The 23,070-nt window shown below is 34.2% G+C and overlaps 1 protein-coding gene across 1 annotated transcript in view; it reads right to left on the bottom strand.

Annotated features, from left to right (window-relative positions):
• Ptprq (protein tyrosine phosphatase receptor type Q) overlaps positions 1-23,070 on the bottom strand; it is a 171,306-nt gene that overhangs the window by 126,895 nt on the left and 21,341 nt on the right. The window contains exons 10-17 of the mRNA XM_069989182.1: positions 16,949-17,126; positions 15,432-15,593; positions 15,150-15,329; positions 14,502-14,609; positions 13,871-14,152; positions 7,787-7,969; positions 6,341-6,442; positions 2,557-2,677 (exon numbers count right to left, since the gene is read on the bottom strand). Coding sequence (XP_069845283.1) covers positions 2,557-2,677; positions 6,341-6,442; positions 7,787-7,969; positions 13,871-14,152; positions 14,502-14,609; positions 15,150-15,329; positions 15,432-15,593; positions 16,949-17,126 — 1,316 coding nt within the window. The remainder of the gene's footprint in view (positions 1-2,556; positions 2,678-6,340; positions 6,443-7,786; positions 7,970-13,870; positions 14,153-14,501; positions 14,610-15,149; positions 15,330-15,431; positions 15,594-16,948; positions 17,127-23,070) is intronic.

Below are 23,070 nucleotides of genomic sequence, written 5' to 3'. Positions count from 1 at the left end.
TTGAATGCCCAGGGGAGTGGAATTTTGAATTAATTGAATACATTGAACTAAACTCAGAGATATGAGACAAAAATGAGTTACTTAAATATCTTCACAATACAACCATTGTTATAAGAAAAAACACAAAGAAACAAGTTATTGAAATTAAGTCATGTCCTGCACAGCATCAAATTGTAGTATGTAAAGTATCAGCCTGGCTGTAATCTTAAGTAATACAATATAGCTGAGTGTCACTGATTATTTTCAAGAAGTCCTGCTACTTTGATCAATTTGAGATTTAAAAATAATTAGAATCCTAGTGCTAACTACCTAAAACAAGTAGCTTCTATAAACAATCATACTTCAAAGAATGAAAAAAAACAGATGAGCTATATCTAGATCCACTCTAGATATATGTGTGCCAAACATTATGCTAAGAATGCCTAAGGCTCTGGGAAGAGAATCACTATATAAAAGAACAAGGTTGATTGCCTGATATGGGGCTTGAAACCCAGCCAGAAAAATATTATGAAATTTAAATAGAATAAGTTCATGGTTTTCACTTAACATTAACCTGTTTCACTTAGACTATTTTCTAGCTTTGTCATTAAAATTAAAGAATTTATCCACTTTAATTCAAACATCAAAAAGTCATCTTTAATTCAAAGTACTTAAGATGCTACTGCAATTTGCATTTTAGTTAAAATGAAAATCAAATTTTCACCAGCACTAGACCCTTGCATTTTGCCTTCTGCCCCAATATTGCTCTCCTTTTGTACTCTGAATGAGAAGCTGTGTTTCCACACAGAACTAATGTAAACTGGATGCAGTTAGTTTCTCCCTGCAAGTCACAGGTGACTAGAGACTAATTTTTTAATGTTTTTTTTTATTGTAAAAATACTGTACAAAGGGGTTGCAGTTACATGAGAAAGGTAATGAGTACATTTCCTATTGAGCATTGTTGCCTCCTCCTTTGTTTTCCCCCTGCCATCCCTTCCCTCCCACCTCCACAACTACACTCCTTCCCTCCCCCCCCGCTTAAATTGTAAAGTTCATTTTTCAACATAGTTCTTGTACATCTCATTGTTACAATGGGTCAAACTGTATCCCTATTTAAGCATTTTGTTTTTTCTCTTCCTCTCCCCAAATTAGAGAAGTGTATATACAAGCTGCAGGGCACTGACATCAAATACAGCGAAAACAGGGATTGTACCGTGGGGGAGGAACATACAAAGAAACAAAAAAAATTACATGATACACTATAAATATGTTAGAAACAATAGTAAGAAAGAAAAAACCACTTGTGTCCCTATCTTGGGGTTCATTTCGCTTGACATCATCTTATCTGGTCATATGTACATAGCTTTTGACCTTTTTATGATTGCATGCGAACCCAAGGTAACTTCTGTCAAAGACTCTGTTCCTAATTATTCCATCATTTTTCTCTTTAGGTATCATAAAAACACCAATATAGTAGAATTTTCTTTTTAGAAGTTAAGCAAGCTCCTAAGAGCATCTTATCTGTATCACATTCAGAGGCATAAAGGTGCTCTAACAATATTGCTGAGTGGATAGATGGGTTGATGAAAGCAAAAAGAAGGAAAGCAAGAAAAGAAAAAGAAAGGAGGGAAGGAAGGAAGGAAGGAAGGAAGGAAGGGAGGGAGGGAGGGAGGGAGGGAGGGATAAATAAGTCAATGGACACTTTATTTCCATTAACTTCTCTCATAGGACTTCTAATTTCATTAACTAGGCAACATTATTAGTAATTAGGCAAAAAGGGACAAAATGAATAGCTCTAAAAGTCAGGCACTAGAGAAAGAAAAAAATATTTTGCAAAGAAAAGAAGAGGAAAAAAACCCACTTCTCCAAATATCATAGCTTCACACTCAAGGCTGGTCTTTCCAAGTCAGAAATATAAAAACATATAACTCTTTCATAAAATTTTGTATAAATTGCATTTTAGTTGAAATATTTAAAATCTACTAGGAAATGTGTTAAATAATTGGTGAATCCTCTTCCCAAGACTTAATGCCAGATCAAAGTAAGGTTTTAATGAAATGAATTTTCATGAAGCAATACAGCCAATAATGAGTCACTCTATAAGATTTCATCTTTCACAATTGAAGGATAAATAACTAATTAGGGGAAAACTGGTTAGGAAACACTAAATACATATTCTAACAAAGTGGAAAATTTGCCTTAAGATAATCTTGAAGAAATACTTCTTTGTTAACTTTAAAGTGAATTATTTTGCTTAAGGAGACTTAAAAGAGTGGCAAAGGGTATGTAAATCATCAGAAGAGTTTAAAATTATATGCTTGCAAATCAAATAAGTTGATCAGTCAGACATTTAAGAGTGCAAACTATATATAATAATTGCTTCTTAGTTTTAATAGTAAATATTATATTACTAGTGCTACAAAACATGAAGTATATTTGCTGCTTAATCAAGTATTTTAAGTAGCCTATTAATAATCAGGTTCCTAAGTGGCATCGGATTCTGAAATAAAAACCTACATTCCTATTATGTTACAGATTAATATTTGTTCTCAGAACTACTTCCAAAAAAATTCTTACCAGACATAAACTGTGTAATAGAGGATAATTCCATTTGGCTCCATGGGCGGTTGCCATGACAACTTCACAGTGACACCAGACAACTGTTTCACAGAGAAGTTTTGAGGAGGAGAAGCAGGGGCTGAAAAATTATAGAATAGAACAATGCATTTCATAAAATACATAGGAGAAAATGTTAAAATGCAAATGCACAGATTTTAAATGATAAACTTTCTGCTCAATGAGTCCTGACTGCTTTTTGCCACAGACCCCAGAATATGTTTACTTTCAAATGTGATGATAAAAGAAGATTTTGCATGGTGGGGTTAGAACATCTGTTTCTGTGATTCAATGGAAAAGATTATTTCATGAGAAAATACAAGAAGGAGTATGTCACAGTGACTCACCTACTGTTCAAGTGTATCTTAGTAAATTATTATCCTCTAACAAGAACAAACACTTGATTAGAGTGAATAAATGTACTATAGAATAAAACTGCACTCGAGACAGTAAAAAAAAGTTGGAAGGAAAAAGAATCACACATCTAAGAAGTGGGAAATTGATAGCATAACACTGGAAGAGCAGTTACCATGACTGACCTCACCAATGATAACTACGTTCCTCAGTCTCAATGGTGTTATTAAACTGTAAAGTAATATCAACATCTGCTCACTGACTACAAATTGAATGTTTTACAAAGGAAAAACCAATGTAGCACAAAAACAAGAAGACAGTTCTGGAACTAGTAATTCTGTTAAAAAGAATATAAATAATTTTGCATTTTTATATAAGAATATTATAGAATGGTAATTCCTTTGCACAAATATTTAAATAAAAGATAACAATAATTTATTATATATTATATTTATAAGAATATGTAATAATATATTATACAATATAATATATATGAGAATATTCTTATATAAGAATAGAAATAATTTTAGTAATCTGTACTGGAATAAGCAATAAAAACTTCACTGCAAACCAGTAGGAGAAGTTTATATTTCAACTTATCTGAAATATTTATAATGTAATTCTCAACTGCTATAGAGAATTAAAATATTATTGTTGTATATAAAAAGTATACTCTACAAAAATTTGGTTCATTATTTTAGTAACAGAAAATGAACTTTTATGTAGTTTATACAGATTCTGAGAATTGGTTTGAACCTTTAAACTATAGCTCCTATATAGGTCATTATTTCTAGTAATTAAAAAATGCTACTAGAATTGTATCAAGTTTTTAGAACCCAAATAAGTTCAGCGACAGCTATGTGCACATTTCTATTACTTTACTAACAATAAGTTTATTAAACAAAGATTTGTGAGATGAGTATATCCCCAATGGAACTGAAATAAAAATGCTATGAAATACTGATTTTGATATAACTTCTGTTATTTAAAATTTTCTATTTTCCAGACAATGAGAACTCTCATTCATCAAGGCAATAATCTGTTCATATTATGTTTTTGTTTGCAAAATATGACCTCATTTTATTTTTGGCAAAATATCACCTTTCCTGCTTTTTCCATCCTTCAAGTCACACCTTAGATACAACTTCCACAATAATTATGGTCCCCCTTAAGATTCACTGAATAATTTTTGGAAATACTTAAACAAGTAACTAACATAAAAATAATTTGCCTATGCTTTTGTTGTTTAGTTCTCTTCTTCAAAACCTCAGTCTCCTTGAGGATCAGTAAAGAAAACTTCTTCAACCCATTCTCAGTGTGCTGTAACTTCTCAAGAGAGGAATAGAGTCTTTCTTGTTCTTTACCTTGTTTCTCAAAAATCACAAAATGAGGCTTAGTACTCGGATGGACATTTACCTTGGTAATCCACACTTTTTAAATCATTACCTTTTCAGCAGTTGTACAAAGGGGTTTCAATTCTACTTGTCAGTTTATGAGTAAAACACATCTTGATCAGTGTCACCCCTTTCATTATTTTCCCCTATCTCTCCAAATCCCCTCAATTTCCTTATGTTCACTGAATATTATGATTGCAATCTCCCAACTGGGAATCCACATTTTTAACAGCCTGAGTGATTTGATGCCTAATACAATTTGGAAGGATTTATGTGAGTGGTAAAATCTCTGCCTGTTTAAAATACATGTTCATTACCTGCCTGCTTCCTCCAGATTCTCACCATTAGGACTATTTGATTAGATCACATATTTAAATCTGGCACTATTTCCAGAAAGATATTGCTAAAATGATTTAATACATCTAAGACAGAAGAAAGCGAAAGCTTCTTCCCTACCCTTTTACTATTGATCTACTGGGAAGGATTCATTCATTAAGTTCTTTTTTCACTTTGAGAGCAAGGAGAATGTACCTATAGAAAAATAAAAATTCAGAGAGAAGTTTTAGTGGAGAGGAGCAAAAGTACTGAATAGAGGAATTGCACTTAGAAACTTAAGCATCTCTGAGCATACTACCAGGAGACTTGCTAGAAATGAAGTGAAAATGGAGAGGCTTTCAAAGAGAGAAGAGGATTAAAAACAAAAACTGTACTATTTTGTGTAGAATGAGCAGTGCAATGCAATGTGTTTCTCTTTTCCAGAAGGGTCTAATGATCAATGTGCTCTGATGAGTTATTCTAAACTCACAGAGCATAAATTAACTCAGGATGGAGGTCTTCTTGAAAGAAAGAAACAAGGGAAATAAATACTCCACAAACACTTATAACTTACGCTGGCCAACTCTCATAACTACAGGAAATCCAGTCACATAAAAAAACCAAATGTTTCAAACACGCAATGTATAAAATATAATATGTAAATCATAGTCCCAAATTCATCCCATAAAAGTCATTTTCTTAGCATGATACAACACTATAACCTGGTGAGGTACTAATGTAAAGTGGTCTTGGTAGTAAGGTTGATTTTACTCAGTTTAAGAAAAAGTATATTTAAATATTCATTGTTAAGGCTATTAACATTCAAAGAGATTGCATCTTGGTCAATTATGAAGAGAACCTTGTAGATCCTAAATTTATTAACAAGAAAATATTTTAAATGTCTTGTTAACTAATTTTGATTTTAAGACTATAACAAAAATATGACATTATTGTAACAGAAAAATAGTTTTGGAGTAACAATGTCATATACACATATATATGTGTATTACCCAATTAAAAATAAAGATACATTGTTTCTATTGTCATGAGAAGGGAAAATAATTTTTTTAATTTAATTTTATTTTATTTGTGAACATACTGTACAGAGGGGTTACAATTACATGGGCAGGATAATGCGTACATTTCTTACCAAGCATTGCAGCCTCCTCCTTTGGTTTACCCTTCACATCCCTTCCCAGCCTCCCCCCTCCCCCCCAATCCCAATCCTTCTCCTTCTCTCCCCTTCCCCCTCCCCCTCCTTTAAGACATGATTTTTAAACATTTTGGGACCAATGCCAGAAAATGATAAAAGTTGATATTTGAAAAAATCCACCGTAGAACTTATCCAAAGATTTATTCTTATGAATGCAAAAGTTGTAAAACATATTTGTAAATTATAGCTTGATGTTCAAACTTTTGAAAGAAATAGTCATAAAATTCCAATAAAATCATTTATTTTACACAAAACTATTTCAAAAGCAAAAAATTCATTTTATAACTGATTTTATTTAATGTAAATCTGATTTAGCTAGCTTTTTTTTTACATCATGACACTAAAATTTCTGTATGGTGCTGGTGGACAGACAAGGCCTGGAGAATTTTTACACTAGGGTTCAATCTATATGTATGTTTCTTAAGATGTTATGGAATCAAAACATATCAATCAGTGCTACTATATTTACCATCTTCTTCAGTCAATATGCTTACTGGCACACTTCGAACTCCTTCACCTTTGAGTGTACTAGCAGATACCTCAATCAGATATTGGGTATATTTCTTCAGTCCTAAATAGAAATCAAATAGATAAATTAACATTAGAAAAATCCTGGGCATCTACCATGAACATCCTGAGCCAGGATATGATAAGGACACCTGCACATCCATGTTCATTGCTGTACTATTCACAACAGTCAAAATACCAAAACAGCCCAGATGCCTCATAGTAGATGAGTAGATCCCAAAAATGTGGTTCCTATATACTATGGAATTTTACCCAGCCATTAGAAAGAAAAAAATAATGCCATTTGCAAGGAAATGGGTGGAACTATAACAAATCATGTTAAGTGAGGTAAGCCAAGTTCAGAGACACAATGGGCACGTTCTCTCTGATATGCAGAATTTAGGTCTAAAATGCACTGGTACATGATAAATTATACAAGATTCTAGATACTCACACACAGTGAGACCAAAAGAGGATACTCTTAGGAGACAAACACAAAGTCATAATGCCTAAGTGCCTCTTCATATTTTTATAAAACAACATACATACTAAAATAAACACCAAGATATCGAAACAAGACACTTCCTTTTTTCCGGTTTTAGTTTTGGATGGTTCTGACTTCTTTGCATTATGTATGGAATATTCAAGTATACATCTTTGGAAGGGCTGGGGAAGGGTACAGACCTCCAGAGAAAAAGGGTGAAAAGTTCAACAGTAGGGCTCACTGGAAATTGATGAAAGTGAACTACACACTTGAGATGGAGACGGGAGGGAGGGACTGGGAGAGAATGAGAGAACAGATGACACTGTACCAAAGGTAATATATTCATTATCTGACTCATGTCATTGTAATCCCTTTATATATCACCTCTATCATAACAAAAAGAAATTAATTTTAAAAGAGTCCTTTAAATTGAGTATGGTAGTTGGAAGGCAGAGCCTGACATACATAGCAAAGACCTGTCTTAAAGGAAAAGAGAAAGAGACTGTGAGGGACAGAAAGGAAAGAAAAGAAAAGAAAAATCAAAGACAGAGGAAGGAAGGAAGGAAGGAAACAAGGAAGCAAGGAAGGAAGGAAGGATCAAATACCTCGTCATGATGAATGAAAGGTGAACTCTTGAAAGGTTCTCAATTCAATAATCTTCCCAAAGTTAAAACTACAATATTATTTAGCAATAATTCTTTCTATTATGAAGACAAAGCTTTGGATAATGTGGAAGGAGATTGACCTAGAATATTCTTTCACATGACCTGCAATAAACTTTTAGCTCATTTCACCAAAAAGATTGTCCATGCCCTATGTAGAAACAATCACATTGAAATTGTTTAAATAAATTATTAGGCTAATGTTTTGTGGTCACAATGTCAACATAAATGCAAATATCCACTGTTAGATTTGTTCTCTCACCTTTAATGTTCTGGGTCAAAGAGGTTGTATTTATTGTTCTTTCCTCATTTCCATTACTTCTCTTGAGATAAATTGTATATTTTTGTATGACACCATTGGGACTGCTTGGGGGAAGGTATGATATCTCAATCTCTCCAGAAGAAATGTTCTTGTAAGTAATATTTTCTGGTGCACTATCAGGCACTGTGAAATAAATTAAAATATATTAGCATGAACAAGTTCCTTCTAAAAATCTACTCTGCTTCCATTTTCATGTAAGTGTGTTAGATTATACACAAACTTTAACCACAATGTGAACATAACATATATCCTACAGGACATAAGCTATAGATAAAATGTAGCACTTATAAGTGTGCAATAAGTTTGATCTCAAATGAAAAATAATAATAATATAGTTCTGCATAGCAACACTGGATAATATGTTTCAGAAAAGACTTAAAACACTAATTACAGGGTTGGGAATGTGACTTAGTGGTAGAGTGCTTGCCTTCATAGTATTGTCTGAAGCCATGGTTTCTATTCCTCAGTACCACATAAACAGAAAAAGCCAGAAATGGTACTGTGGCTAAAGTGGTAGAGTGCTAGCCTTGATCAAAATAAGCTGGGGGACAGTACTCCTTGAGTTCTCTAGCCCAAGGACTGGCAAAAACAACAACAACAAAACGCTACCTGTTAATTACAAGGTATTTTGTCCTAATAAACAATCAGATGCTAAATAGAAAGTTAGAAAGTATTTAAATTTGATTGTACTATTCACTAATAATTCTTTTCATAAAACTTAGCAGGTACTTTGGGCTCAAAGTGAGAACTAAGGTAGTCAAAAAAAATCTGTGTTAGAATTGAGATTATATCATATGACCGGATAACAAAACATCTCCTATAAAAGCAGGGTATCAGTAATAATGAATTGGCTCACTGCATTTGATAGTATTTCTGTTGTATTAAATGTAATTTTATAAACTTGCTTGTTTTTATTGTCAGTCCTGGGGCCTGAACTCTGGGCTTGGGCACTGTCCCTCAGCTCTTCAGCTTAAGGCTAGCACTCTACCACTTGAGTCACAGCTCAAGCCACTTCCAGCTTTTGCTGCTTATGTGGTACTGAGGAATTGAACCCAGGGCCTCATGCATGCAAGGCAAGCACTCTACCACTGAGCCACCTTCCCAGCCCAACATAAACTTGTTATCTATGCATATTCAATAGTAAAAATCAAATACTGAGTTTTTATTTCTGGCAAAAAAATTGAAAAAGATACTGAATAAATATTTGACTTAAAATAACCAAAACTCTGTAGAACATTAAAATATTTTCCTTTAAGAATTGTAAAGGTGACAACAAAATTAGAAATCATTGGGGGACAAAAGGAGAATAAACATAAGTATCAAACAAAATATAAAGGCACATTGTAGCCAGGTGCTGGTGGCTCACACCTGTAATCCTAGCTACTCAGGAGGTTGAGATCTGAGGATTGAGGTTCAAAGCCAGCCTGTACAGAAAAGTCCCCATGAAACTCTTATCTCCAATTGGCCACTAAAAACAAAACAAAACAAAACCCAGAAGGGCAAAGAGGCTTAGGGACAGTAACCAGGCCCTGAGTTCAAGCCCCATAACACTCTCTCTCTCTCTCTCTCTCTCTCTCTCTCTCTCTCTCTCTCTCTCTCTCTCTCTCTCACACACACACACACACACACACACACACACACCATTGTAAAATAAAGTCTAAGGTTGGAATCTAGTTCTGCAGTTAACTTTGCCTTAAAGAGTACTGATGTAGGTTCTTCAAAAGACTCCACATAGAGCTCCCCTATGACCCAGCAATCCCACTTTTGGGCATTTACCCAAATGATCACAAACAAGGCCATAATAAAGCTACCAGCACAATTATGTTTATTGCAGCATTATTCACCATAGCTAAGATGCCAACCCAGATGCCCCTCAGTAGATGATTAGATCAAGAAAATGTAGTGTATATATGTATATATTATATATAAATTATATAAATTTATATACAATTATATATAAATTATATATATATCTCCTATGCCTCCATCAGAAAAGGCACCATTCTATTTGTTAGGTAATGGAAAGACTTGGAAAACATTCTATTAAGTGAAGTAAGCCAGACCCAAAGAAACACAGGTCCCATGGTTTCCCTTATTTGTAATACGTCTAGGATACGTCTAGGATAATCTTACTAGACAAGGAGAAAAGGTCAAAAGCTATATACGTATGACCATATAAGATGATGCTAAGGGGCTGGGAAGGTGGCTCAGAGGTAGAGTGCTTACATGAGGCCCTGGGTTTGATTCTTCAGCACCACATAGCAAAAAAAAAAAAGCCAGATGTGGCACTGTGGCTCAAGTGGTAGAGTGCTAGCCTTGAGCTGAAGAGCTGAGGGACAACATCCAGTCCCAGAGTTCAGGGCCCACAACCACCACCACAACAACAAAAAGATGATGCTAAGCGAAATGAACCCCAAGATAGGGACACAAGAGGTTTCACCTTTGTTGCTGTTGTTTGTAATCTACTATGTGATTTTTTTTGTTTTTCTTGTATGTTCTTCCCCCATGGTATAACCCATTTTCACTGTATTTGATGTTGGTGCCCTGCATCTTGTATATACATTTTTCTAATTTGGGGAGGGGAAGGGAAATAACAAAATGCTGAAACAATATAGGTTGACCATTATAACAATGAGATGTACAAGACACTATTTTGAAAATGAACTTGTCAGAGGAGGGAGGAGTTGGAGAGATGGTGGGGGGAAGGGATGGTATGGGAAAAACAAAGAAAGAGGTTAACAATTCTCAATAGGAAACGTACTCATTACCTTACTCAGGTAACTGTAACCCCTCTCTACAGTATCTTTACAATAATAATTACATATATACATATATATATACATATATATATATATATATGAGTACTGATGAACTCTGGTAGCCATGCATTTGTTTATTAACAGAAATGTGCAGTGCCCACAGAGTGTCACATTAGGTCATAGAGCTGAAAATCAAGAGGATGGGCACTGAACTCAACACTCCATCAGTAGGCTTCTGGCATCTGAAAGTCAAGTGTCAAGATAGTCTACTATTGTCCACTCAAATGGGTGGGCTAGAAAGTTTTGGGATAAGCTGCTTGTCGCTCTCTATTTTTCCTACTAACCTTATTAAACAAGCCTTGTCATTGGACTCAACCATCTATCCCCATCAGTTCTTTTCCTTTACTATAATTTATGAGTCACTTTACTTAAATAGTCTTGTTTCCTTGCTTATAAAAAGTTCAGCTGTGGGTGCCTCATGCCTAGCTACTCAGGAGGCTGAGATCTGAAAGTTGTAGTTTGAAGTCATCCTAAGCAGGAAAATCCATAAGACTTCTATCCTTAATGAATTGCCCAAAAATTGGAGCTGTGGATCAAGTGGTAGAGCACCAGCCTTGAGCAAAAAAGCTCAGGGATAAAGCTTAGGCCTTGAGTTTCATCCCAGGACTGGCATACACACACACGCACACATACATACATACACACACACACACACACACACACACACACACACACACACACAAGTTCTAGATGTTTTGTAAGATATTTTCCAGAACTGTATTTTATTATATATAATTATTATATATAATTTTAAATTATATTTCAAATTAAATTCATATATTCACTTAAGTTCATTATCCTTGCTTTCTAATTAAGCTCATACAGATAAAATAGAAATTAAATTTATTGTCTGGTATTAAGAGAATATATACATGTAATAATCAGAAAACAAAAATGTTTTATAATTGATAATTAAAATATCCTTGATTGGTGATCCCTTAAATAGTAAAACAGTTGATAAACATTCATAAATATGGGCACTTTTAATATCACATAGGATGCTATTATGTTATTTATTTATGCTATAAAAAACCCAAACAGAAAAATATCTCTACAGCAATGAATAGAAAGACTTAAAACATATCCTATAACTTTTCACCTTTATTGATGGCTCTGAAAAAGAAATGAGCAGTATAGTCAGATGAGATTAGAATTAACACCAGCTTCATTGCTTATCATTTGGATGACCTAAAGGTCATCAATTGCTTAAGCAATTAAACACTAACTGAAATAAGGAGGTCAGGTCTGGCTGGCACCATATTGACCACATGTGGATGGTAGTGTCTGGCATCTTGTCTGGTGGAAGGAAACACCCCCTCCCTCCCTCCTAAGTGATGGGTGTGCCCAGATCCCTGGAGGTGGGCACTTAGCTGATAGATTACTGAATCTATCAGTCCAGTGGCTGGGCCTGGGAATTTTCTGTGGACCTGCCCCCTGGCTGACCCTATTTAGGCCTAGACCTGGACAGGTGCCATAACACCATGCCACGGGTCTCTGTCCTGTGTCCTGTGTCCTGTCTGCTGTGTCTTATGTCCTATCTGCTGGCTCATCTCTGGTCATCATGGCGTCCCAATTCAGCTTTCCATCAGAGCTGAATTGGTTTGTTGGTATTGTTTTTGTTCTTTCTTTCCTCTCTGGCCTGTTTCCTAACCATGTTATATGTATTTGGGGGCTGCAGGCCTTTGTCAAACCTGCTAACTATATAATAAAGACTCCAATATTCCATCTTCCAAAATGTGACTTCCCTGAGAATTCACCTTACAACATAAGTAAACTTTAAGAGGGCAAGAAATCATGTCCTTCTACACTGCTAAATATTCAGTGGAGCCTGGCATAGTACAAATATCTGTTGAAAGAAAGAACTACTCAGATCATCAGTTTTTCACAAGACAGTGAAGATCACAATTTAGTGTTTTACTTTAGAAGTACAAAGACAATTTGTGTGAAAGCTACTTGCAAGAGCCTATGGTATTCCAGAGGCATTCAAAATTTGGTCATTTCTTTCCTTAACCTAGTGTAAAAGAAAAAGCATGTCACTGAAGAGCATATATTTTCTCTAAAATATTGACTTAGGTACAATGTCTACAAAAGCAAGATGCATGTCCATAGATGATTCAATTTTAATTAAGTATGCCTAAAAAGGATATATCAGGCGTTAGTGATGCAAATGCTCCCTTCTTCTTTTTCTTATTACTGCAACGATAATTGTCATTGCCTATGAACACTTTTGTGCTATTTCATTGTATTAATTTCTATGCAGTCTCAAGAGAATGCTTTTACCCAAACGTAAGCTTTCTTATATTTCTAGAATTTCGATGTAAAAGACAAAACTTCATGGATATTATCTGGCCAATTCATATGGAATTACTGATATTTGACCATTTATAATCTATGAAAATGAAAGTTTGATAATGTTTAACAATAGCTAATTAATAAATATTTATTCTTTTAAATGTACATTTTTTTCTTTGAAATTTTACGTCTTAAAATTTGGTTAACTATTTTAAAATAAGACCGTTCTCTATATTTAGTTCTAAACCCTCAGCATGCATTATGGAATTGCCCTAGTAATAAATCTTCCAGATGTCCTTGAATGAACAGACACAAGGATCAAGAAAATATAGTATATATATATATATATATGAAATGGATTTTTACTCATCCACTAGAAAGTATAATATTTCACCATTTGTAAAGAAAATGGAAAGACCTGGAAAAGATTAAGTGAAGTAAGTCAGACCTAGAGAGAGACAAAGGATGAATGTTTTCCCTTACATGTGGAAGCTAGACTCAGCTTACAAGTAAATATGTTGGGTGGTATGCTAGTGTGTACAATTGTATTAGTGGAAATATGCCCTTCTGTGCTTCTGCCATCCACACATAGACCTCATTAGAGTATAGCAATCTATCCGTGTGAATATATGTCTGAAGCTAGTAGTTAATCAACACCAGATTTATAGGTACATTGTCTTTTACTTGAAAAATTCACTTGCTCTGTTATCAAAAATCCCCTTAGGTATGTGTCCTTTCCCACACTTTTTGCCAGAAAAAGCAAAGAAATTTCTTGGCTATACACACACACACACACAAAATAGTAATGAATTTCTCAGGTTACTAAACCATAAACAGCATGCAATTGTGAGCTATATTTACTACATTGTTATGCATTATTAAATATCAACAACAAAAGAAAGGTAAAACTTACCTGTCTCCGAAGTCCTTACAGAGAGTAATGACGATGAGTGATTGCCATGACCAACTTTGGTATAAGACCTGACAGAAATGTTATAGAGGGTGTAGGGTTTTAAGTCCTGTAAAAGTATGTTTGTTGTTGAGGTATTCTTTGTAAACAAAGAGTCTATATTTTCATAAAGTACTTCATAAGCAATAATAATCCCATTGGGCTTCTTAGGTGGTGACCATTGTAATTTCATTTCACTTGGGGAAACTTCAATTACTTGAACATCCTCAGGTGATGATTCTGGCTCTGGGAGAAGAAAACAAAACCTAAAATACCCGCATTTTTCTCATTTATATTGTTTCAAGACTAAAAGAAGCATAAATAGAAGCAATAGGCATATGAAGCCAATTTTCATTCCTTTCTTTTCCCTTCCTTTCTTTCTTCCTACCTACCTTGTTTCCCTCCCTCCTTCCTTCCTTCCTTCTCCCCTCCCTCCCTCTCTTTCTTTTCCTTCCTTTCCTTTCTCCTCCCTTTTTCCATTCCTTTCTCCCTTTCTCCCTCTTTCTCTACCTTCCTTTCTTTCCTTCTTCCCTTCTTTCCTTCCTTTCCTCCTTCCTTACTTCTCATTCATTAATACTGCATCTGCTATTCTTACCATCCTCTGGAGTTTTGATAAAGATGTCATTCTCTTCAGACAAAGGACTTTCTCCAACATGAGTTGAGGCAGACACTCTCATTTTGTAACTTGTGTATTTTTTTAAACCTACAAGGACAACAAAACATGTTTTAAAATCATTAAGTGTGTGTGTGTGTGTGTGCACGCGCACGTGTGTGTGTCTACCCAAATTCCTTCTTTTTGAAGAGCTTTCCTTAGAGATGATGTCAGATTTTCTGCCAATAAAATATTAAGTAGATCATCTAAAGGTGAAAAAGTAATTTTTGGCACTGTAAGAGAAATTGGCACAGATACCCTGTCAGATGAATTGATTTAGCTGATTTTCACATTCATTCATTTAATTTTTCAATAATGAGGTATTTTGAAGAATCAGATATAGTATTTCTTCAGTCAAGTAAATTTCTGTGAAATTTATCATCTAATGAGTTTTAATCCTCTTTGAACAAATATAGGTAATGAAAAATATGGTTAGTAAAGTGGTTTCAGTGTTTTTAAATATATCCATAAAAACACAGAACAATGAAATCTAACCTTCTAGAGTATGTGTCTTGTAGTGTTAAAAGTAGAAGAGGTGTGTATTTTCCATCAAAATAAAGCTTAAAAAAAGAACAATATTGTTTGTTCTACCTGTTATGAGAAAGCTGTTATCTATAGTCGTCATCTGGAATGCTCTGTGAGTATCCAGTTCCATAGCATAAATTGTGTAATGAGTTATTTTTCCATTGGGATATTCTGGAGGATCCCAATATAACAAAATAGATGAAGAACTAATATTTTTATAGTTTATAATTTGAATGGAGCTTGGCACTTGAAAAGAAGAATAGAAAATTAGTGAATTAAAAGGAAATTGATGATAGCACCCAAGATCAACATTCTCATGTAATTGCTCTTAAAGAAACACATTCTTACCTTGCTCACGTGTCCTAACATTGAGAACCGTTGGTGGTCCCTCTCCCATGATGGTGAAAGCAGATACACTAATCATGTGCTCTGTGAAAGGTACAAGTTGCCTGATAACGTAAGACAGCTGTTCAGCAGCAATGTCAGTGATGTACAGATTCCTGGCTGTTACTATTTGAAATCAAGAAGAAAAAAAAGAAGAGGGAGTTGGCTTGATAGTCAAAATTATTTTTACTCAGTGAAACCTGATAGCACTTTGTATAGTAAACTCTTCAAACATGTCTGTGTATAACAGGTGAGTATAATTGACAATAAACATGATATCCATGATTTTTATAGCATATTGGATACTATTATGACTTATAAACATTCCCCATACAATTTCTAAACATGTATTTCATAACATAGATTTCCTATTTTTCTGGAAAAACACAGCTTTCCATGGACAATTGATTAAGGATCATTTCTAGAAATAAACCCAAAGAAAGACTATAAAATGAAAATAATATAAATCAAGACTGATCAATACCAGAAATTTTTTAAGTAAGAGTTTTTATTTAGAGTCAGAAGTCACCTTACATTTGCTAGATAATTTTTTAAAGCAAGCATTCATAGATAACTGACACAATAGGTGCCTGCACAGGATTTTATTTATTCAGTTTTCACTTAGAACTTGTGCTTCCAAAACTAATTAGCAATTAAGCCAAACTTGAGGTATTTAAGGAAACAGCTATATCAGAAATTATGGTCTTCTTAATTTTAATGTTTTATCCAATCTGTTCTGAAGAAGAAAGATGGATCAATAAATGGTATAAACATATACTGAACAAAATGTGATTATTTTGCTAATTCTGCCACAAATGGAATAATATAGTGCTTTCCGTTTGAAACAGAACAAACACGAAATCAGAAGCAAGGCAACAAAATAAAATATTCTCACTTAATATTTTATAAAACCTAGAGCTAATATACCTCTAGTCATCTAACCAAGGAGTTTTAATTTGCCACATAAGACACTGTCCTTTTAGAAACAAGAAGATTCATTGACTCTGAAGAACAAGTGTATACACTAATGACATCACCACATCATTGGGGTCATCTACACCTGTTTATCATCCCATGGGCTAGAGTTGTAACTTTCTGACCTATTTACCTTTAGTGACATTTGAAAACCTATTAGTCAAAAGCTGCAGAGAGTGTGAGGCCTGTAAATGATTTGAAGATATGTTAATCCCTCCCCATCACACCTGCTTTGGCAACTGTAATAACTGATTGTCTATGCAGCTTGGCTGGAGACTCTAGGGTGTTACTTTCTCTAGGAAGAAGGTCAAATGGGTGAGTGGGGGCAGCTCCTGTCTGTGTGGCATTTCCATTTGTTGCATGAGGTTATTCAGCAGTCAAAAAAAATCTCACTCCAACTCATGGACCATTAATAATAGGATTGAACTCTAAGCCAGGGTTCACATATCTGCTAGCTGGTACTAGTGGTTTGAATTCACTTTACTAAGAATTAAATTTTTACTTACCAATGGGTAAACTGTAGTCTTGAGCTCTATTCCTCACAGGAATGTTGTGTGGATGATTGTTATACATAAAAGAAGCGAGGGAATGCAGGTCAGAAGACATCTCTGCTGAGCCCTCATAAAATCCGATCATTGGCTCTACTATGCTCATCATCTCTGGAGACATGGGGTCATTTATGTGCTGCAATTGAAAGTAGATGTTTACAAAGACTGAAAACTCATGGTTATACTTGATGATTTCAAAACTTTTTACATTGATGTCACATTTTCTTAATGGCATTTTCTATGCATTCCAAGATTTCTCTCTCAAACTACTAAAAACCTGCATCATCATACCTAGTGAAGACCATCCTATTATTTATTAAACCAGTGCTGTATTTTGGAAAGAAGCAGGTATTTGTTTCTGACTTGAGTTAGTTTTTTTTTATGTTAAGATTACACATTTTCAAGGATGGATGCATAATTTCAATACCTTAACTTAAGGTCTATCCTCCAGATAGTAGGCACTCTAGGAATACTCTTATAATTGGTTTTGTTTTCCTATCCCAACATTTTTATTTGTATAACAAATGTAAGAGGACTGAGTGCCTGCTTGTAATCAACTATAGTAATCTATTTATAAAGAACTGAAATTACTGGTAAGAATAAAACTGCACAGTTACAGTTGTCAAATACTGTTTATAACACACTCATCCAGGGTTCAGCACTTCAGGAATAGTCTTTAAATACTCTTAAATATTCATATTTTAAGTATATTAAATATTCTTTAAAATATTAAGAAAGAAAGAGAAAGGCAGAAAGGAAGGAATCAAAATAAAAAAGAGAGAAAGAAGAAAGAAAAAGAAAGAGAGAGAGAGAAAGTTCATCAAAGTGGTAGATATTGAAGTGAAAATATCAGGTGCAGATTAGGGACATATATATATATACTATATACTCTACTATATACTCTACTATATATATATATATATATATATATATATATATATATATATATATATATATAGTAGAGATTTTTCTGTAGGGATAGCAGGATTCCTCTGTTCCTTCTCCATCCCAACCCAGCATAACAGATTGAAATAGAATAGAAAAAGATGTTTTAGCCAAATAATCATAGGTGTCTGGTAGAATGGCAACATTAATCATCAAAAGAGGTTAATATTATGATATAATTATATAATAACCAATTCAAAGAGATTAATATACTACAATATTATATGATTATAGGTATAATCATATAATATACTAATAACCAATACATTGCTTGGATTCTAATTTGAATATGCCTACCAACATAGGATTCATAGAGATTATCAAGAAAACTTTAATATAATCTAGGTATTAGATGATGTAAGTTAATGTCACTAATTTTGTCAGTGGTAGTCATGGTATTATTAAATGTATGAAAATGACCAAGTAATCATGCTAGTTAGGCACATAGAAGCAAAATCGATGTGATGTCTGGCATCTATTTTAAAACACATCTGCAGCGGAAGCACAATGGAAGCCAGCTGGAGGAAGACCGGCAGAATGTTGTTAATTATTGAATCCAGGTGGTAATATATAAGGAGGCATACTGTAGGCTTTTTTCCACCTTCACACCTGCTTGAAATTTCACAAAATAAATCGTTTTGAAAACAAAGGTGACAAAACTATACCTTTATCAACTCTCAAGTTCTACATCAAAACACACCTCCTAAACCCTATTTTAAAGAATATTCCATCATCACTTATATGCTGTTGTTTCATCCATCAACATTTGTAATTAATTTATAATATAGGTTCTGGGTGTTTATAAGCATTGATAGCCCTCTCAATTTCCTTACATGTTTCTGGGTTGTCTTTATTTCTTGGTATTTTCAATAAATAAATATGAAAAAAGAGATGCTAAGGAAAAATAATCTCAAGAATGCAAGAATTTTAGTTTCAATACCTAAAATACATACGATTTTAAACCTTGACTTTTCGGAAAGATAAAAAAGGGGCAAAATGATTCAAGAAAATATCCAAATGAGATCTATAAAATCAGCTCTCCTGAATCCTGTTTTATTCTTGCCAACAAAAGTATCTTGGGAAAAAGTAATGTGTAACCATGAGATATATTCATGTTATAATAGAGAATCCTGGAGAGGGAAGTTCAGATTGGACAAGCAAAGACTTTCTATCTACCAGTGTCTTCCAGCATCTCATTTGTACTCTGTCTCCACCTGCAAATTAGGGAGGGCTGGAATCATAAGCACATAATTCAGAGATGTTCTGGTCTTCCAGTCAATAATCTAGGCCTGAACCAGACAGCTGTTTCCTCTATCAATCAGTCATCCTTGGATAATTTATTATGTATAAAGCACTATTGATGGGACAGTGAGGGGGTACAAAGAATTTCCCCTTGAACTAGGATTTTACATTAAGTCTCTCAATATTTTCTACTGCGTGTCAAATAAATTATCAAGAAACAGCTCATACACAGCATTCCATCAATAACTAAGCTAAGCATTTCAGTTAACAAACTGCCATTTTAAAGGAAGAGAGTTGTTTGAATACTCTTGACTCTGGGAATATCTCAAATTTTTGTTTTCCTTGCAAACAGTCTATAATCAGGGAAGTGACCTGGACATCGGTTTCAAAACAACTCAAAATTTAATCATTAATTGTTTCATGTCGTGAATATTTCTTACTTTGCCTCTTTCTTAAAGACATTAGATTAGATGTTATGTTTCCCAAAAGAGGAAAAAAGGTGTGTTAATGTCAAGAGCAAACCTTATTGAAAACGATTAGAATTGAAGAGAATAACAAGAAGGGACAGAGAGAAATGGGTGAAAAGGAAAATAGAAGTTTAAACAAAAAAATGTCTACTGTAATATTTAAAAGTTTGGACTCAATGAGTATGAAGGAGAACCTAAGCACTACTGGCATTCTGTATGAGATAATTTTGTATGGGTCCTAGATGATCTTGTGCACTTTAAGATGCCTACCTACATCCCAGGTTCCTATCATCCAAAGCATTCTCCCAGTTAAGACAATGAAGATATCTCCAGAGATTACCACATGTCTCTTGGAGAGCAAAATTGTCCCTGGTTAAGAGACTTTGACTTAGGATGTGAATGTCACAATTCATCAACATGAAAGGGCTTGCATACACTAGCCAAGAATCCTTGGAATTTATGTGGAAGAATTAGAAGTCTTCAGAGTTAAATTCCTAATCCACCTGAATAAACCAACTTAATTTTGCATGTAATTATCTTCATTGTAAGTGTAATATTGTTTGTGGGAAAAAAAACTGACCTCTATCAATTTAGGCTCACTGGAATTCTGCTGAATTGAATTAATGAAATGTTTGACATATTTTTAAAGTAGTTTTTCAAAGAAGTTTCAGTTCAGCAAATGAGATTATGAGTACAATGTATCCAATCAACATCACCCCTTTCATCATTGGTTTATTTTTTTATTGTTATCTTTAAGTAGTTGTACAAAGGAGTTGCCACTTAACAAAACAATTTACAAACAAAGCAATTCACAAATACATCTTGATCAATGTTACTCCTTTCAACATTCTCACCCATCCTCCCCATCCATCCCTTCCCTTAATTTTCTTAATTTTGCATTAACCTCATCCATTAGAAAAAAAATATTGTATCATTTATAAAGAAATGGAAAGACATGAAAAAATTATATTAAGTAAAGTAAGTCAGGCCCAGAGAAACAAAGGATTCCTGTGTTCCCTTACATGTGGAAGCTAGATTTAGCTTATAAACGTATTAGTAAACACATCGGGTGCTATGCAAGTATTTACAAATGCATTAACTGAATATGGTAGATTCAAGGGGAAACTCAAATGGTGTAATTTCTTAGAAAGGCAAAGTCAAAGCCCAACAAACTAAGCACCAGGAAATGAGTACTTTCAAGGTTTGGGGTGGCCAAGGGGAGAGGGGTAGATGAATGAAAAGAAGGGAAAGAGAATGCACACAAGATTTATTCTTAAGAAATACTTTTATTTTAGTATAGGTATAATTTATGCTGTTATCAGTAGAGCATGAGTAAGAAAAGTTAACAATTAGGACACTATATAATCCTAGACAGATGTGAGTGACAAATACTTCAGGCTTATTTAATGACATTTATGTCCCATTTGTGCTCAATAAACTAAATTAATCTCAAGGCATTCCTAAACTGTACTTAGCCTACTCTGTCATTAGCCTTATTTTCTCCTGTCCTTAGCCCCATTTTGTTCCATTTGGCCAGAAATACCTTAGATGAAAGATACATCGATATTAATCTCAGATGTTTATAATATTAGGCATCAAGATAATGACTATTAGGAAAAAGTCTCAGACTTATAAGAGCATGCATAAAACCAGGTGTATGTGTAAAATTAATCCAAAAATCCATCTCTGAAGGAGTGATTTTAAGGGTTTTCAGAATTCAATCTCAATGGAATGAGACTGTCAAATAAATTAATTTTAATCTTTGTTCTGATGAGAGTAAGTTTGTATCAAAAAAGAAAATATTTTTTCTCAGGCTGTTTCTAGTTGAATTTTATACATTCACTTTAAACTTTAAACACTACATTTAAACACGTCAGTTTAAACACTTTAAACACTACATTCACTGTAGACAGAGATTAATTAACCAACTACGACATACACACAAGAGAGTAATCCATGATAAGGACCTAGAAGCCATAAGTAATGAAACACTTTTAGTATAATGAAAGGATAAACTTTACAGAATCTGTGCCCATTGTTTTTAATTACTAAGTCATTGTGTATTGTAGTTATTTATACAAAGATTAACATTCTAAGCTGCTGTCTTAGGGTGTCCAATGAATTCTGAACATGTTTGCCCATGTGACCACAACTCAGGCACTACAGAGTTTTTGGCTCCATTCTAGTTATTTGTTGAAATTCTCACAACCTGGGGACACAGGAAGGACTGGAAGACATTTTGCTGGTTCCATATCTCATCCTCACAGTGCTATTGTCTATGGTGTTGGTCTAAAGAGGAGAGTTAGACCAACTGTTTAAACTATGGGGCAGTGGTTGCTTTTTATTCATTTCTATTTCTCCTGGGCTTTACAGAATACCAAGAATTTCATTCATAGTTAATAAATAAATGATGTAGGAACATATAGAAATCATGTTTTACACATGACAGAAGTGATACCTCCGGAGTGATCAAGAATTTATAATCCAAATAACAATCCTCCATCCACACCTCTTGGAGCCTTACTCCCTCAAAGCATCACTTGAACCATTTTTGTTTTCTATTCTTATGGATTTTACTCCTAAAGTCACTAAATAATATGCTTCCCTTTCTGTTAGTGCTCATTTATTTGACTTTCTGCTATAAATAGTGAGAAGCCACATTACTTAAATACATGAATACATGTAAAATCATACCCATTCCTTAATTTTTTAGGTAACCTTTATAGTATAAATGATATACTAAAACCTATTAGAATAGGTATGAGAAACATAAAGCAGTGGGCTGGGAGACTGTGGCAGATGGTCTCTCAGGTGGTCCCATTGTCCCTTCCTTTGAGCAATGTAGCACCTGTTACTTGCCTCTCATCCATAGAATAGACAAAAGTGATAGGATATTGCTCTCATGAACACACTGCCTGTATAGATATCTCTGCTGGTTTGAGGAATTTCTGAACTGATTAAGAAAGACCATAAAGCAAGACATTAAGGAGGGCTTCTCGAAGGAAAGAATAAAGTAACCAACTAAGAGCCTGCAAGAAACCAAGGCCCAGGTGGTTCTACAGATCAAGGGAAAAACCTCTAGATGAGATCAGATACCACCTCACCCAGACCCTTGCTATAGCCTGATGGAAAGCTAAGAGAAGGCTTCTGATCTCTGTTTGAACTCATAACTCACAGAACCTATAAGATAACAAGTGTGAATTGTACAAAGCTGCTAAATTTGTAACAAAAGTAATACCATGAGATAACAACAAAATTGCAGGTAAGAGAATATGCAATTTTGGGTCAGGATTGGGACATACGGGAAACAGATAGAAGTGCATGAAACTCATAGTCTGGAGGAAGAAATAAATGCTACTAAGTCAGGCATAACTCCAAGATTTCAAATGTTCATGGGAGTAGAACAATGGTGCAAATATCCAAATA

Source organism: Dipodomys merriami, unplaced genomic scaffold (assembly GCF_024711535.1).
Source record: "Dipodomys merriami isolate MVZ:Mamm:240054 unplaced genomic scaffold, mDipMer1.0.p SCAF_10, whole genome shotgun sequence".
NCBI classification, from domain to species: domain Eukaryota; kingdom Metazoa; phylum Chordata; class Mammalia; order Rodentia; family Heteromyidae; genus Dipodomys; species Dipodomys merriami.
This window is presented reverse-complemented; position numbering and strand designations above follow the sequence as displayed.